The 16,627-nt window shown below is 39.5% G+C and overlaps 1 protein-coding gene across 2 annotated transcripts; it reads right to left on the reverse strand.

The window, feature by feature from the left end:
* Window positions 1–18: 18 nt before the first annotated feature.
* Window positions 19–15,852, reverse strand: stxbp2 (syntaxin binding protein 2). Of its 2 annotated transcripts, none has more exons than XM_022210381.2 (19): window positions 15,777–15,852; window positions 11,852–11,901; window positions 11,685–11,766; window positions 11,044–11,120; window positions 10,852–10,927; window positions 10,629–10,732; window positions 10,185–10,333; window positions 10,014–10,098; window positions 9,354–9,484; window positions 7,170–7,277; window positions 6,322–6,379; window positions 6,166–6,231; window positions 5,879–5,959; window positions 4,134–4,275; window positions 3,026–3,132; window positions 2,840–2,938; window positions 2,652–2,737; window positions 803–960; window positions 19–709 (listed from the first exon to the last, which is right to left on the reverse strand). In XM_022210381.2, exons 1-19 carry the CDS (start codon window positions 15,811–15,813, stop codon window positions 630–632), a joined length of 1,776 nt encoding a protein of 591 aa, XP_022066073.1. In that variant the 5' UTR covers window positions 15,814–15,852; the 3' UTR covers window positions 19–629. The 2 variants fall into 2 exon arrangements, with proteins under 2 accessions (XP_022066073.1, XP_022066072.1); XM_022210380.2 differs by having other exon boundaries at window positions 803–963.
* Window positions 15,853–16,627: the final 775 nt, after the last annotated feature.

The raw sequence follows: 16,627 nt of genomic DNA on the forward strand, positions 1-16,627 counted from the left end.
AGGCACAAGACAAAAATGTTAAAGTAAATATGTTTAGTTTATTGCTTATTTTTATCAACAAATAAACAAATACCCACCACATTTGCTCCCAGCAATATATTAAAGTAAAAGTTAAATGTGCAAGATTTCATTACAGCAGTTGTTTCATCTGAGATGAAATTTCTCAGATAAGGAAAAAAGAAGTACCTAGAGAAAAACTTTTTATGCACTTAACAATACTGACTATATGATAAATATTTCTACTGACTTGAAATCGACTACAGCTTACCTAAATAAGATATTTGATGTGAGATGATCTCGTTTTGTGAGTGACACAATTGTTCAGTACATAATTTGGCAAATCTAATGCATACCGTTGTAACAAAAATAGGAATTTGAATAGTACAATAATCACAGTATCAATAATGTCTAATTAAATATTTTTAAAACATTTGCAATCACAGCAGTGTACAGGACCCAATTCACAACAAAAAGAACAGCAAAAAAAAAAAGAAAAAAAAAGAATCACAAATATTTCCTTCCATGGCTACGTCTCTTCATGTTTCACTTCAGACTTTGAACAGAATACCATTCATCTAAAGTGGAATTAAATCCTTCTTCCAGTGTGCTTTTCCCTGCTCTGGGTCTATCTAACAATCAGGATTCGGAACTTGGTCCAGAGTCTTCAGATCATTGAGGAAGCTAGTTGGAGTCAGAACGTGAGATGAACCTGGCAAGGCAAAAATGATATGTGTGACTTAAAAAAAAAAAAAAAACAATAAATATGATCTTGCAAACAACCTCTTCAACAGCAATTTCTTACCAATCAGCACTTCCCATTTCCCATCGGTGGCTCGGGTGACTTCATAAGCTGAACGCATCTCTGAGTGTGCCACCCCACCAATCACAAAAATAATCAGCCGAGGCCCAGTGCGATATTCTGGTGGAGATTTATTTTTGTGCCAGTGTCCAAAACGTGCACTGCTGTAAAAGAATCAAATTAAAAGAATGAACAAAAGTAACTATTACACTCAACAAAAGTATAAACGCAACACTTTTGTTTTTGCTCCCATTTTTTATGAGATGAACTCACAGATCTAAAACTTTTCCCACATACACAATATCACCATTTCTCTCAAATATTGTTCACAAATCTGTATAAATCTGTGATAGTGAGCACTTCTCCTTTACTGAGATAATCCATCCCACCTCACAGGTGTGCCATATCAAGATGCTGATTAGACACCATGATTAGTGCACAGGTGTGCCTTAGACTGTCCACAATAAAAGGACACTCTGAAAGGTGCAGTTTTATCACAGCACAATGCCACAGATGTTGCAAGATTTGAGGGAGCGTGCAATTGGCATGCTGACAGCAGGAATGTCAACCAGAGCTGTTGCTCGTGTATTGAATGTTCATTTCTCTACCATAAGCCGTCTCCAAAGGTGTTTCAGAGAATTTGGCAGCACATCCAACCAGCCTCACAACCGCAGACCACGTGTAACCACACCAGCCCAGGACCCCCACATCCAGCATGTTCACCTCCAAGATCGTCTGAGACCAGCCACTCGGACAGCTGGGGATTATTGTGGGCAGTCTAAGGCACACCTGTGCACTAATCATGGTGTCTAATCAGCATCTTGATATGGAACACCTGTGAGGTGGGATGGATTATCTCAGCAAAGGAGAAGTGCTCACTATCACAGATTTAGACAGATTTGTGAACAATATTTGAGAGAAATGGTGATATTGTGTATGTGGAAAAAGTTTTAGATCTTTGATTTCATCTCATAAAAAATGGGAGCAAAAACAAAAGTGTTGCGTTTATATTTTTTTGAGTGTACTTAAACTAAGGCCTATTGTGAGCAGTCAGTTCTATATAATGATGATACTTTGTTGATAGCAAATAGTGAAAAAGATAACAACAGTCTCAGAATGCTTATTTTGGATACAGTATTGTCATGAAATTGATCCTAATGAGAAAATGTGAATCTTGGAAAATCTTGAAAATAAAGTTGTGGCAGTATCGTGCCACAGAAAACCAAAACAGAAGAACACAATTCTTGTATCAATGTGGTTTCAATCAGTTGTATAGGGTTTGTTGGTACGCTAATCAGTTTCATAATGTTTAAAGACAGGTCAAATTAAACCCTCTACTATTTCCTGCCGTGTCCGATTTTATATAGCCCATATTACAGTGTTACTATTAATGACTACTCATCTTTAATTCTGCACTTTGCTTAAAAGGAAGCAGACGCGCATTGTGCATTATACAGATTATGAAAGAACCCAGGTCTATAAAAGTGCTTTTAATAAACACCACCATCACCGAGGTAGGAATGCCCGGGGGGGATTACAGAGTATTCAAAGAAAAACTGACTTGATTTCACCTCTTCAACTCCAGTTCACTTTGTCAAAAGCCAACATCCAACTCATTTACAGGGATAAAAGCCTGACAATGTTATCTGGCAGCCTCCCCACTTAATATTTTTGTTATTTTAAACACCAAAACAAAAAGGCAAAATGATGCACAAATGCTCAAACTATTACTTCCCTGGAACACCAGACCAAATACTTTTTAAAAAATGATTTTACTTTATCTACGTACATATGAACTCTGATAAGTCACAGTATGTATTTCAAAAATTTGTTTTCAGCTTCTAGAACCCACCTGACTGCGGTCTGAGTGGTGTTGATGGGAGCAGGATCAGCGATGAATGGCCACTGCTGTTTGTCCAACTTGTCGTCTATGACGTTCTGTGATTCAGATAGACAGATGGTGTAAAACAAAAATTTAAGAAAACTAAAATAAATGGATGTACCACCAACATCTGAAATTTCCCTTAGACAATATTATACCTCCATGACATCCTTGATGATGGGTGTCCATCTGGAGAGGTCATATGTGCTCCCTGTGCGCTCCTTTCGCTCTGGCAGTGTTTTCCCAGCATTTCTGCCCTATCAAACAACATGACAAATACTGACAGAATAAATGTACAGTTCCTGAACACTGAGACTGGAACCAAACTGCGTCGAAAACTTTACCCCAGCTATGATGTTACAGCCCAGGTTCTCCAGATTGGTGATAATGTTGCTTTCAGCCTGAATGTTCGCGTGTTGGATGAGCTTGGCAAGGTTCTCCTCCGTGATGCCTACATGGAAAACCAAACTTTTAAAGCAAACATTGTGAAGACTACAATAACATTTGATCACCTGCTAGTCACTCAATGACAAAGCCTGGTTAGTCTGCTCCAATGAACCACAACCATAGATTGTATATATAATGGACGTAGCATCTGGCTCCAGAATTCAAGCCAATCCGTAAGTGTCAAAAACTTGCAATATCACGCCGTCCGCTAGGGTTGGCTCCAAAAAGCTTTTGCTCCATAGGCCCCAATTCATTTTTGGAAAAAATAAAATTTGATAGACTGATTTTCTACAGCTCAGGATTTTTTCCCCGTTAGTTTTCATGGTCAAACTGAGAGATCAGGTGGCCGATCTTAAAATAAATCAATACTGAATTTTAAATGAATCGCTAAAGTTGGCGGAGCCAGGGGGCGTGGCTATACTTGATAGACAGCAACAGAAGCCTCTGCGGTAAAATGTGGGCGGGATAAGAGAGTCCTCAGCCAATCCTGCCCCTAGTTGCTCTCCGGTCCAGTCTGTTTGATGACGCTTTTTACGTCACTGGCTCCAAAAAAATCCAAAACGGCGACCAGGAAGTAGCAAAATCCGGGCTTCATTTTCTCGGCGTTGAAACCAACGGGTGACGTCACGGTTAGTTTACGCCTGACCACAACATCAATACCATCTTCCTAATTTCGTGTAGACCCTCCTTGTGCTGAAAAATATCTCTGGATTTGAGCTGTTTCAGTGCATACAATGGATCCTCGATCAGACTGGGGTATGGAGGGTTCAGAACGATGTTTAGGTATGCGTGAAAACAACCTCCATGTAAATTCCATGACCCAAGGTTTCCCACCAATGCTTTAGATTCTAATGACATGATCAGTGTCACTAAGCTAACCTACTAGTGGTTTAAAAAATTGTGGCTGTTTAGTGTATTTGTAATGAACTGTCACAGACGAATATTCTTTTAAAACGTTGATTTTCAAAAAGGCAAACAGTAGAAAGCGTTGCGACATGGACACACCTTTCTTCTTGTGGAATATGTACAGCAGGATGATGCGGATTTTGTCGTAGGCTTCAAGTTCATTGTTGAGGAGAACAGGAACAATGCTCTTCATGGCATCTTTTAGAGGTTCCCCATCTGGAGTTGCTCCCATTACCAGGTCCTGTGGAAGAAAAACAATAAAAAGAAGAAGAAAGCCCCGGTTATCTATTAGCTTCTATTGAAATCTCAGTCATCAACTCAAATCAGCTGACAGACAACTCATGGAGCAATTGACAGAGTTTTTTGCTTCTCTGCTTTATTCCACTTCTTTTCTTACTGTATTTGGACTTTTATGACCTGCAATTTGACAATCATTCTGACCCTTTCACTAAACTACTTAAAGACTGATGCTGGCGTTACATGCCATCAAATTGATCTCGATAATTTAAAAATATTTACTTATACTTTTTTTTCCCACCAAACAGAAAAAGAGGATTTCAGTAAAACAAACCGTCCCAGATTGCACAGGAAACCTTGAAATCTATTAAATATGTCAAAAATAATGTCAAATATTGGCCACTTAAGTTGGGCTTTTATACTTAAATCTAGCGTCGGGATTTTCCTTTAATGAAATCCTGGCAACTGAGATCTCCCTAAAAAAACACCACTTTACTAAGCCTTATGACAAATATGGTCTAAGCCTTGTTAAGGCCAATTAAAAGCAACCATTTTGTGAACAAGTGAAAGATGATTTTGTTTACAACATTACACGCATGCATTTGTACTGGGAAGCCCAAACAATGTACAACATTTAAACAAATGACAGCTGACAGAGAACTGTTGCCGTTTGGATGGCGCGGTCCTTCTTAGAGCCAAAACATGCCGACTGGATTAAAGAGGCAGCTTTCAGACATGCTGACAATCCATTAGTGCGGTTGAGTGATTTAGTCACACACAAAGGCCCCATTAACACTTTCATCTCATAATGTTACAACCATGCATTGCTTATCATTTCAAATGTGCTTATGACTCATCGGATACGGGACTAAATGTGGCAGAATACATCCCCTCAGGGAGACAAAGCATGTCTGGCCCATAAAAACAACACACTGGCATTTGGCGCTGGTTTTGACTATGGCATTATCCCAGCTTTCTACATTACCAAGTAGTAAATGTGCGCTATTAAATGCCTTTACACTTACAGTAATGACATAATGGCTTCTTCTGCATTTCTGTAGATGTGGATGTTGATGTCTAGTCCCAAGCCTCTTATGCAATATTACGATTATGATTCTCCATTAAATATCACCAGACTGGGCCAGAAGCATTTAAGCATAACCCAGAGCAGCTATAAATAAAGATGCCATCACGTCAAGGTCGCTTAGTGTGCAGAGCGATTCCATGTCAGACATTCTCTCTAAGGTACTTAGTGGGACATTTTAGTTGATCCTCTGACATAAAAGCTACAAGCTAACAGCCTGTTTTGCCAAAAATGCATGAGCAGACCATTGGGTTCGATAGCCCACAGTGCCTTTCTCTTGGCGGATAAAGAAAACATCATCATGTTTCTATTTATACCAGCAACTGTTGTCGTACATGACAACAGCCAACAACAAAACTGGATTTCCACAGTACAGTCACAAGCAACCAACATTATTATTTTTTTATTCAACAAAGGAGCTGTTTGTTGTTATAAAAATATTGTTTGTGTGCAAATACATTTTGCTGACGCTGTTAATAAAAGATTAATATCAGTTTTAATTTCACTCCACGAGGATACTGACCTGTTCCACTTCACAAAGTTTATCCAGAGAGGCCTTGAATTTCTTCATACAAGCCTCAGCTAGATGCAAATGAGTGGAGTACTGTGAAGGAAAATAGATATTTATTGTTATATATCTGTGTTTTTATCTAGAATAAAAACACACAACCCATTTTCAAAGCAATTCAGAGACAAAAACCGATGATCATCAACTTAAATGTAGCTGAACTGATCATAGTCCTATCTCCACAATACAGAAATTACTAAAAAAAAAAAGGTTAAAAGTTTTCTTGTCTTCATCTCACTCACCATGCTCAGATCCTTCTGATACTGTGGCATCTTTTTTAACATCTGAGACAGATCTTTAATGTTGGCCTGAAATGCAAAAATATTTTGACCAAAATTGCAACATCAAAAAACATCGGTAATAACTGAAGGAGAATGGGCAATGTGCTTAACACTCACGTTGTCTGTGCACATTCTCTTGCTCTCACAAAAAGTGCGAAGAAGCTCCGTCACTTTCCTGCAACGTGTTTAGAAAATCATTAGCCACAAGATTTAATTAGTGTAATATTAATTTGCAACAAAACAGTTTTATTTAACACAGACACAGTGGTAGGGAAAAAAACTTTTCAGACACCTTTAGTGTACCTTTGGTTGCACTTTGAAACAAATCTTTTGAAAATGCACTACAGACTTTCAATGGGGCTCATGTCTGGGGATTGAGCTGACCACTCTAAGACCTGGATACTGGTGGGCGGAAGGGGGGGTGGCGTGGGTGGGTGGGTGGGTGCGTGGGCGGGTGGTCATGGGGGAGGTGGGGCAGCGTGTGGGTCTGCTATGGCCCGTTCTGCTGCGCAGGCCTTGGGGCTTTTGGGTGTGGCTTTTTTTTTTTTGGGGGGGGGACCCTCCTTGAGCTGGAGGAGACAGCTCCTCCTTTGGTGGAGGTTTTCATGCATGCCAGATCCACCACACATGATAGGTTAATTTGCCATGAGGGCAGGTGATGGTCACAGTCACAAAGAAGAAAAAAATTGCATGAAGCTTAAGTAATGACACCATGGCTGGTTGGTGTCATTTTTGAGCAGATATGCAGACAAAAAAAAAAGAAAGAAGAAAAAAATGAATTCATTAATATCCAAAACATGGTATTAAGGTAAATGAATCTTTCAATTATAATAAACAATACCTAACTGAGGTGCTTTTTTTCCCCCAAATAGCATCACAAAAGAAGGCAAAAGAAATTGTCCATAATTTGTTGGAAGGACTAAGAATGCAGTACTCTCATGGAGATGTAGTTGTAACAAACTTACTTAGTGACATCTGCGATGTGCATGTGCCTGAGCTGAACCCAGAGGTCATCATCTTCGTTGAGTAACACTTCTCTCTCTTTTGAATCCCCAATGCCGGTTGTCTGATACCTACACATTGAAAAAGCACACACAAACAAATGATTATGAAGAAGTGGTATACCTGATATGATCCTGCCTCAGTTCCTGCTCTCTCATCCATGTCACCTCTCTGTCATTTTCCCCTCCTGTCTCTCTCACAGTCGCTCGCCCACTGTCTGCCTGTACTCAGCCGGCTGATTGCTGCATGGGCATCAGCTGCAGTCAATCAGATAACGTCACTCACCTGTTCCCCTCTGCTATATAAGCTCTCTTCTTCCCCTCAGTCTCTGCCAGATCATTGCCTTCGTCACATGTTGCCACAGCCTCTGTCCCCTGCAAGACTTTCCTCTTATGGACTACTTCTGCTTTTGGACTTTGGTGCCTTTTCCCCTTCGTGGATTACCCCCCCTTGGACTTTGTTGTTTAGATTATCCTCAGTTTGTTTGGCTCCCTTGATTATTAGTTTCCTCTGTTGTGTGAGTACCACCCCTTAGTTTTGTTATATTAAGCATTTGGTTCCTTAGCCTTAGTTTCTTTGGTTTTTGCCCTGTCTCCCCAGTTCTGGGGCCTCACTTATAAAACATTGCATAGGATCCATACTAAAAGTTTGCGTACGCCAAAAATCTGAAACGGGCGTATGCCCTTTGCCCCTGATTTATAAAAGTGTGCGTAAGCACAGCTGCACGCAATTTCCCCTTTATAATTACACACCAGCTAGAAGATTGCGCAGGTGGCTCCACCTCACATCCCGTCCACATTTTACCATGAATGGTCAATGCAAAGTAACTCATGAATGTATCTGTATACAAATAAGCTGCTGATCCGCGGCATTTTACGCAGTGCCAGCCTGCAGTCTTTTCGCCTACACTGCTGTGCGTCAGAATGAATGAATCATGTGTTGACCCAGGCCACCCTGCCACTAAATTTGTTATGATCATGTCCGATGTACAAATAATTTGCACACTGATTGAATGTACATTTTTTTCGGTTCACATAGACAAATTCATTTTCACTCGGAGCCCTTACAGCAGCATGAGTGCAGTCAGTTACGCCGATTACGGGGGGCGTGGTTGTGGTGTGACGCATTTGGGCCTGTGGACCTGTGAAGGGCTGATTAATGGTTGGATGCTCATCCCATTCGGCCGCATATGGATAAATAAACAAAATTATTTACCTTTTTTTGCCTTTTAACTGTGATAGTTGCAGTGAAGAGTGACAGGAAATGGGGAGAAGAGTAGGGGGAAGACATGCATAAAAGGGCCACAGACAGGAATTGAACCCAGGCCGCTGCGTCGGAGACCAGCCCCTGCAAATGGATCACGTGCTTAACCCGATGAGCTATACGAGCGCCGAGTGATCAGTAAACAAAACTAATGAAGACCAGCGCACCGGCCCTTCGGTCAAACGACCAAATGAAACACCGTTCAATCCGCCCCTGTTGATATATGAACATAGTTCTGCAAACACAGTCGTAGGCCGAATGGCACACTATATGAACATCTACAACAATGAGGGTTTATGATTGTCAAGCTCTACATGTCTAATATGTGATAACAATAAAGGTTTTAGATCAATCTGGTTTCAATTCACCACTTCACCCTCCGGCACTGCCGTTCCCTCTGTCTCCAAAATGTGCTTAAGCAAGCATCAAAGTTGGCGCACCGGTGCGCACATTCTCACGCCAAGTTTGTTTTTAAAAATCACAACGTACACAGCGTACGCCACTTTCTACGCAAAGGTTGTGATTTACGCCACTTTCTAGCCCTGTTTTGTGCGTAAGCAAGAATCAAGCATCAAGGTTGGTGCACCGGTGCGCACATTCTCACACCAAGTTTGTTTTTATAAATCACAACCTTTGCGTAGAAAGTGGCGTACGCCACTTTCTAGCCCTGTTTTGTGCGTACGCAAGCTTTATAAATGAGCCCCCTGGTCATGGTTATTGTAGAGTTTTGCTGAATAAAAACCCTTTTCATTATCACTACTTAGCTTGTCTGTTTGTCTGCGCTTGGGTTCTCCACCCCCACAATCGTAACAATACCGAAGACGGCACATAAACCTGACAAACAAATGAACAGCAGTCAATGTTAAAGCAAAATGTGTCCTCACATATAGATGTCCTGTTTGATATCTAGCAAGTCATAAGCCATTGCTTGGAAGGTCAGCTCATGTAGAATCGGTGAAATTGGGTCAAACCCACGATCAACAATCAGCAGCTGAGTTCGTGCCTTGTCTGGACCCTGAAACCAAAGAAAATTAATGATATCAGTCAGTACTAACTAGACTTATTTACTTCATAATTATGATCTTGTCTACAACACACAAACTATACAGCTCTTCAAAGTTTTTGTCAATCTGTCATGCAGTGAATTTCTTATCAGCTTTTACAGCTGTTCAGTATCACCACCTGATGCAGCATTTCAGCAAACTTGCAATGTTAGGTCCAGTCAAAAGAAATGCAGAGAAGTGTTAGGCAGCACAGCATGTTTATACACTTTCAATGTGTGGGGGCAAAAATAGAGAACAGTAATACATGCCTGTCAAGACCCATCTCAGGAGGAAGGAAATGTCAACTAAGAAAGACAGAAAACAAGAAGGGGAAAAAGGACAGGCCCAGCAAAGTGTGAGAAAACAAACAACATGAAATAAAACCCAGAAACCACAGAAATATTCCCAACCTATAAAGGCCAAGAGCTGCAGAAGTTTAGTCGCTTATATAGAAAAGGGCAGAAAAAAGCAAATTTTTGTGTGAATATTTGAATTGCTAACCTCTCCCATGCTTGGATTGTCAGCTTTGTGAGCTGTCAGGCGCCGGTAGACCTCCTCAGCCAATCTTGCATTCTCCTCAGGTCCCCTAACAGGCAGAACGGTGTACGACTTTGAATGAGAAAGTAAACTCAGTGGCTGATGTCAATGTACTTTCAAAGCAGGCTTCCGTACTTGCGGTAACGAACTGCAGGGTACTCCTTAAGCGTGTCGCACAGAGTCGCAATCTGCTCTGCCAGATTTTCTATCATTTTGTCTTTGTTTTCATTTGGCTTCAAACCGTAGAAGGAGTAGAGGGACGTTGGGTCATCCAGGGAGAACACCTGCAGGGATAAGACGGATTCAGGTTTTACCTGCCATGACAAATACTTTCACATTTATTAACATTAACTGTAAAACTTGCTGTGTGTAAAGTAAAAGGTATCAAGTGTAGTAATAAATCCATGAAGAAGTGGGACTGTATATTTCCTAAATGTTTTGTTTTATTCTTAAGGATCTCAATAGCCACATTTTAGCTGTAGCAGAAAGCAACTGAAACAAAACTGTAAACAAAAGTGACTGAAACTTCCGAGGCCAAAAAGTCTATTTGGATTAAATAAAAAGGAGAAAAATCCTCACCTGAGACTCACAAGGTAGGAAAGCAATGTTGACCTCTTTTAAAGTCTTCGCAACCTTGGCAACTCTGGATCTCCCAATCTCAGTGAAAAGTTCATCTGGACACGCTTTGGAAGCATACAAATGCAATGGCTATTTTAAAATTACTCTGTATATTTTGTAACTTGAAGAGTTTTAATAAAGTTATAAACATGTTGCCTGTATTTCTGCTTGTTTCCAATCTTACGTTCAGTGAAGAAGATGTGCGCTGCTTTGTAAGTGAAGCCCACGTCTTTGAAGTCATTGATAAGTGCACGAACTGACTGTAGTTGAGGAAATATTTACATTTAAAAGATTAGAAAACAAGATAAACCTTACGGAACACTGATTATCTTAATATTTAAAAAATAAGAACTTTGAGGAAAAGACAACAGCTAACCTTCTGCACAGGTGCAATAAAATAAATGGCCTCCAAACTGCAGATGCGCTCTCTGCGCTTATCGATGTCTTCCACAACTGAAAAGCAGAAAAGAGGGGAATGTAACATTGATCTGACTTGACCACTGTCGTGTGCAGCAGCAAATAAAACAACGTTATCATTGCGTACGATGAAATAGAGTGAAATAAAACACCAGCTCCAGATCAAATTTAGAAAATGCTAGAATAAATAACAACCTGAAAGGGCATTTTTTTCCTTTAACTACAGCTCCTCTTACAGCATACGCATTTATAAAACAAATCATTTAAAAAAAACTATTGTAAGGTAAAAGCAAGTAGCCTGGTTATTCATGTCAGCAGAAGATGGGTTATTGAAATATGAATCCTGCTTTGCATGAAGTACATCTTCATTTTAATACGATCAGTGTCTAATCATTTACGAGAACAATAGGTATGGTAGTATGTACCCTTACGCAGACCTAAGGTAGGGAAGAGGATGAGTATTTTTTGCATGTCCACAGCAACACTATAATTCATTTAAAATAAAACAAAATTTCTCTCTGAGCATATCCCATAACTATCCCTGTCAAATACAAAGTCTGATCCTTATGAAGCAAGACCAATAATTATCCGCCTACTTACTGGTCACCCCCATTGCCAAAATATCAGACATCTTGCAGCATGAGGACAGAATTCGCATGCCCATGTGATCCACAATAAGGACCTAAAGAAAGATACAAGATCAACAGGGGTTAGAAACCTTGCGAGAAAACATCGGGGATTTTCTTCTCTTATTGTGTAACTGTTACCTTCCATTCTCCATCCTTTTTAACACTCTTAATGACACCATTTAGGATTTCTGTAGATGAAAGGAAAAATATTCACATATGATTAAAGAATGATCCCTTACCTCTGAGGAAACAAATGGAGCTTTGCATAAACATGTTGCAATTTTAGCAATATGTTTCATATAGCAATAACTACAGCGATATTTGTAAAACAAAGGAAACTATATTTTAAGTTATAATCTATGCAGATCAAGTAGTGTGCTTTAATTAAGAGAGTGGCTAAGTTTTCCTCGGCTTTAAGTTTAAATTACTGTAAGGTGAAATAAGGATGACAAATACTAAACTGGTAAAGTTTTAGTGTTTAAAACTAGGAAGTATCATATTTAGCTCTTGCACTTACAAAGTCACTTGGGTGCAACTTCCTGATGTTATACTGAGGAGATTATGAAGATCAGACAAAAGCATAGTTGTTCCAGTGACTTCATAGACACAACAGCTGAGGCGTGGTACTTACTGCAGCTGAAACAAACTGCAAAACTTATGGCCTCCTGTTGTGTTTTACAGTGCCCAAATATCCTCAATCCAAAAACACTTCAAAGTAGAAGACCTACTTCATACAGAATAAGCAATTATATTTAGCATGGCTGTTGCTTAAGCCATTATTTTCTCCAAAACAACTGGGCGGCTTTCCACTTTAGCAAGACATTTTCCTTGTGGAAATCCTGACCCATGCCTTAAATCCCGTAGCACTTCACTGTCAGTTTCTTTTAATAGTGCATAGAAGGAAGGAGCGCGGGATGGGACGCAAAATTGAAGAACTACACCAATGTGATATCATGTTCATCACACCACTTCCTTGTTTGACTTTAATAAAAACACAGCAGTGAATCTGTAAGACACAAGACAGAGCCTTACATCAATATGTAACTTGGTGAGTGGCATAATTAGCTGGGAATGTCACAAGCTAAAGTAAGCACTTAAAGTAGCACTCAAAGTCAGAACTTAAAGAAAATCATTAGTGCTCTTTATTCTCAATTAACTATTATTGCTATCACTATGCTAGGAATTGTAACAAAATACTATTTGATTTCTGGTTGACGACTGGTCAAAGAAAAAAAAGGAAAAATGAACAGCTAATTTTTCCAGCAAGGATTTTCCAATAACGATTTTGCCTAAAGTAAAAAAAAAATCCTTCCGTGTGCAAAATTGCTCTGAGGCTTGTTTTACTTCTAACAGAATGCTGTATTAGGATTTATATGACTTTAGTTTGTCACTTCTCAGAATTTACCACTAATCATAACAGATTTTGACATTCTCAACAGTGACATGGAAGAGGCTCTACACACTATCACCAAAAAGGAAACCCAGCCTCTGTGGACAATGATGCTTTCAGGCATCAGAATAAAAACATTTTTAAAAAAATCACTATGTTTTCCTTTTCCAGACTGCTTAAGCGGATTTATTACCTCCGCCAGGAGGTTATGTAATCATCGGAGTTTGTTTGTCCGTTTGTCTGTTAACAGCATAACTCAAAAAGTCATGGACGGATTTTCACCAAATTTTTTACAGAATGTCCAGAAGAGCAAAAGTAACAATCAATTAGATTTTGGAGGTGATCCGGATCACCGTCTGGATCCAGGATTTTTTTGAAGGACTCTGTACAATTGAGAGATGGCCGCCAGGTGAAAATCCGTCCATGACTTTTTGAGTTATGCTGTTAACAGACAAACAGACAAACAGACAAACAGATGGCCTGGTGGAGGTCTGCGCTCTCCAAGTGCTTTTCTAGTTTTCAAATTTCAAAAGAAGTGATTCAAGAACTCTAAAACTTACAGAAATAAATAGATAATAGGCTCACTACAAGCAAACAGCAAGTCATTGTTGTCTGATCTCTGATGTAGACAAGGTCTGAGGTACCTGTTTTACCAGAGCACACCTGATGATTTCAGCACTTCTGAGTGAGGGAGTGTGTTCACATTTCAATTCTACACTACAGTTGTACTGGACAAAAGCTAAATTTACAATCTCCGACATCTGCTGACCACTGACAGCGAAATACTGGTGTCAGCTAATTATCTTTAAGTTGTAAACAGATGAACCACTTACTTCCAATCCTTAACAGATTATAGAATACAGTCCATGTGTTAAATTAGCATTACCATTACATAATATTTGTGAGATTTGTGAATATGCAATGCATAAGTTTCAGGAGTGATGCAGTAGATACATCCCCCTCAGTACTTAGAATACGTACATTTCCTCCTCATTACAAAGTAGGTTGTGCTATGTGGGAAACAAGGGAAATGCACACAGCAAAGCCACCTACCTCATGTATATACAATAACACTATATGTATTGTTAATATCTGTATTTATTCTGATCACCAGCACAATTTGCACTAAACTTTGGTCAACTTTCAACATCCTCTTCTATAGTTGTACACAGCACTATAAAACATATTGTACTTTTAGCCTGATACCTTTGTTTAGAAGCATGTGTGTTTTTTGTGCAAGCACTTTGAGAGCAAAGAATAAAAAGTCAGACTCTTTGTATGTGTATACCTACTTGGTCAGGCAAGCAGATTATGACGTAAACATTATTAATTAGAAAATTGTAGTACAACAAACTAACAAAGGAAGGGGTAGAAGTGATACCAGCAGTGTAAGTGAGAGCTTGCATGGAGAAACGGTGAGTGTAATGCCGTGTGGTGCAAGTTGAATAATCAGTTATCAACGTAACAAGAAGGAAGTTTAAGAATAAGTACTGGCACATCGGGCTAATATGAAATGAAATGAGAACAGTTGATCTACAGGAGGAGGAGTATTCCAAAGCAACACAGAATGCCTGTTTGCATGTTTCTCCAGGTACTCTGGCTTCCTCCCACAGTCCAAAAACATGCTGAGGTCAACTGGTAACTCTAAATTGTTGGTAAGTGTGAATACGACTGTGATTGTATCTGTGTGTCCCCTTTGCCCCAAGTCAGCTTTGATAAGCCCCCTGCGACCCTAATGAGGATTAAGCAGTGTATAGATAATAGATTGATGGATATTAGCAATTGTAAAATTATCAAGCTAAACTAGAAAAGGTAAGAGGTAATAAAGGCAATGCCACTGAAGTATTCAAGTAATGCTGTACATTATAATGATCACTGAATAGTCCACTGCAATTGCCTGAATCATATGTTTTTGTTTTATTTCACAAACATTAATTTCTACAATAAGATGATGGAGAAAAGGCACACGTTGAAGCATTAATTTCTTCAGTGTTTAGTACTCAGTAAACCCAACAGCCTCACATCCCAACCCCCAATGTTTAATTAATCATAACCGGCGCCCAAGAGCCGTCACATTGATACATCTTATATTGCTTTAGAAAAAACTATCAAAACATTGGTCTATAACGTTATTGAAGACACTTATTAGTAAGCCAAAACAACACACAGGGGTTAAAAACTTTCTGTAAGAAAACTTGTGACTGAGTTGATGATTAATTACGGTTTACAGCGAAAATGTCCCAGCTGATTGAGTCCATCTCAAGTGACGGAACTTCCTTTAAGTTGAGCTAGCTAGCGTTAGCCAACAACCTGGACTTACCACAACATTTCCACCTGCTAACGTCACAACTTCTTATTCTTACGTTTGGCCAACGCCACAAAAACAGAAAATTACTTCTCGACAAATACTGCCACCAACTCAACACAACAATGTCACACTGTACCCACGACTTGTCAAGCTACATCACTGACGCAGGTAATGTTTGTACTTCAATTAGGAGTGAAGCAGGAAGAAACATTTGGTGGACCGACGTCCCCAACGCGGTTTATAGAGTGATAAGTTAAGCATCGGTGTATTAAGTTGCTACGAGGTGAGCTCAAACATGTCGCCTGTGTGTTTTAGTCACAATAAATTTCTGAAATAAGATAATTAGCGACGAACGTGTCACTTACTTTCTCCAACTACCGCCTTCAGTCCACTCGGTGCCATCTTGACGGCAGGCTGCTGGATGATCGGTCACTTCCTTGGTTCACACATAGGTAACATATTGCCCCCTACTGTCAGATACTAGTACTGCAACAACCTCATACGCTATTTTTTTTTGTGTGTGTTGTAACCACGCACTGTATGTTTGTAGCAAAAAGCAGTCATGTGTGAAGCATGTTAAACTACATCACTTGTGATTTATTTTAGCTTTAAACACTGATTGTAGTAGGCCAGTGTAAGTACACTAACTTATCACTTCGTCATATATATATATATATATATATATATATATACATACATATTTTTTAAAAGAATTTTGTAGTTTGAATCAGACTCTTAAAATGAATGACAGCTATGAAACTGAGACAGCTGCAGGAAGGAAATACACAGTCTTTTGTGAGTGACTCATGAGACTCTGAAACATCCAACTTGTCACTCTACACTGCCAAATATACTTGAGGGTATCATCTGGTGAGCCTTGGGAAAAACATTTCAGCACTTCAACACTTGGATGAAAAGTTCAGCAGTTGGTTGGTTGTTGCAGGGACACGTCCAAAACATAAGAGAGTCTGGACAAAGCAAGTACAGTCCTAAAAGATCTTAGATAGCTGGGCTGCTCTGAGGAAGCTCCTGATATGTCACAATCAAAATGGTTTATGAACTTGTAATCTTAAGGATGTGGGAACAAGTGCTACCTCTTAAAACTAATTGTAACTATAAAGTGTGGGCATCCAAACTAGAGGTGTTAAAAAGGGAATGAGTGAGGGAGTACAATGGAAAGTCCAGTTCAAATCAGCAATGCCCCAGTAATAAGGTG

This window comes from Acanthochromis polyacanthus, chromosome 21, assembly GCF_021347895.1.
Source record: "Acanthochromis polyacanthus isolate Apoly-LR-REF ecotype Palm Island chromosome 21, KAUST_Apoly_ChrSc, whole genome shotgun sequence".
Classification (NCBI taxonomy): Eukaryota; Metazoa; Chordata; class Actinopteri; family Pomacentridae; genus Acanthochromis; species Acanthochromis polyacanthus.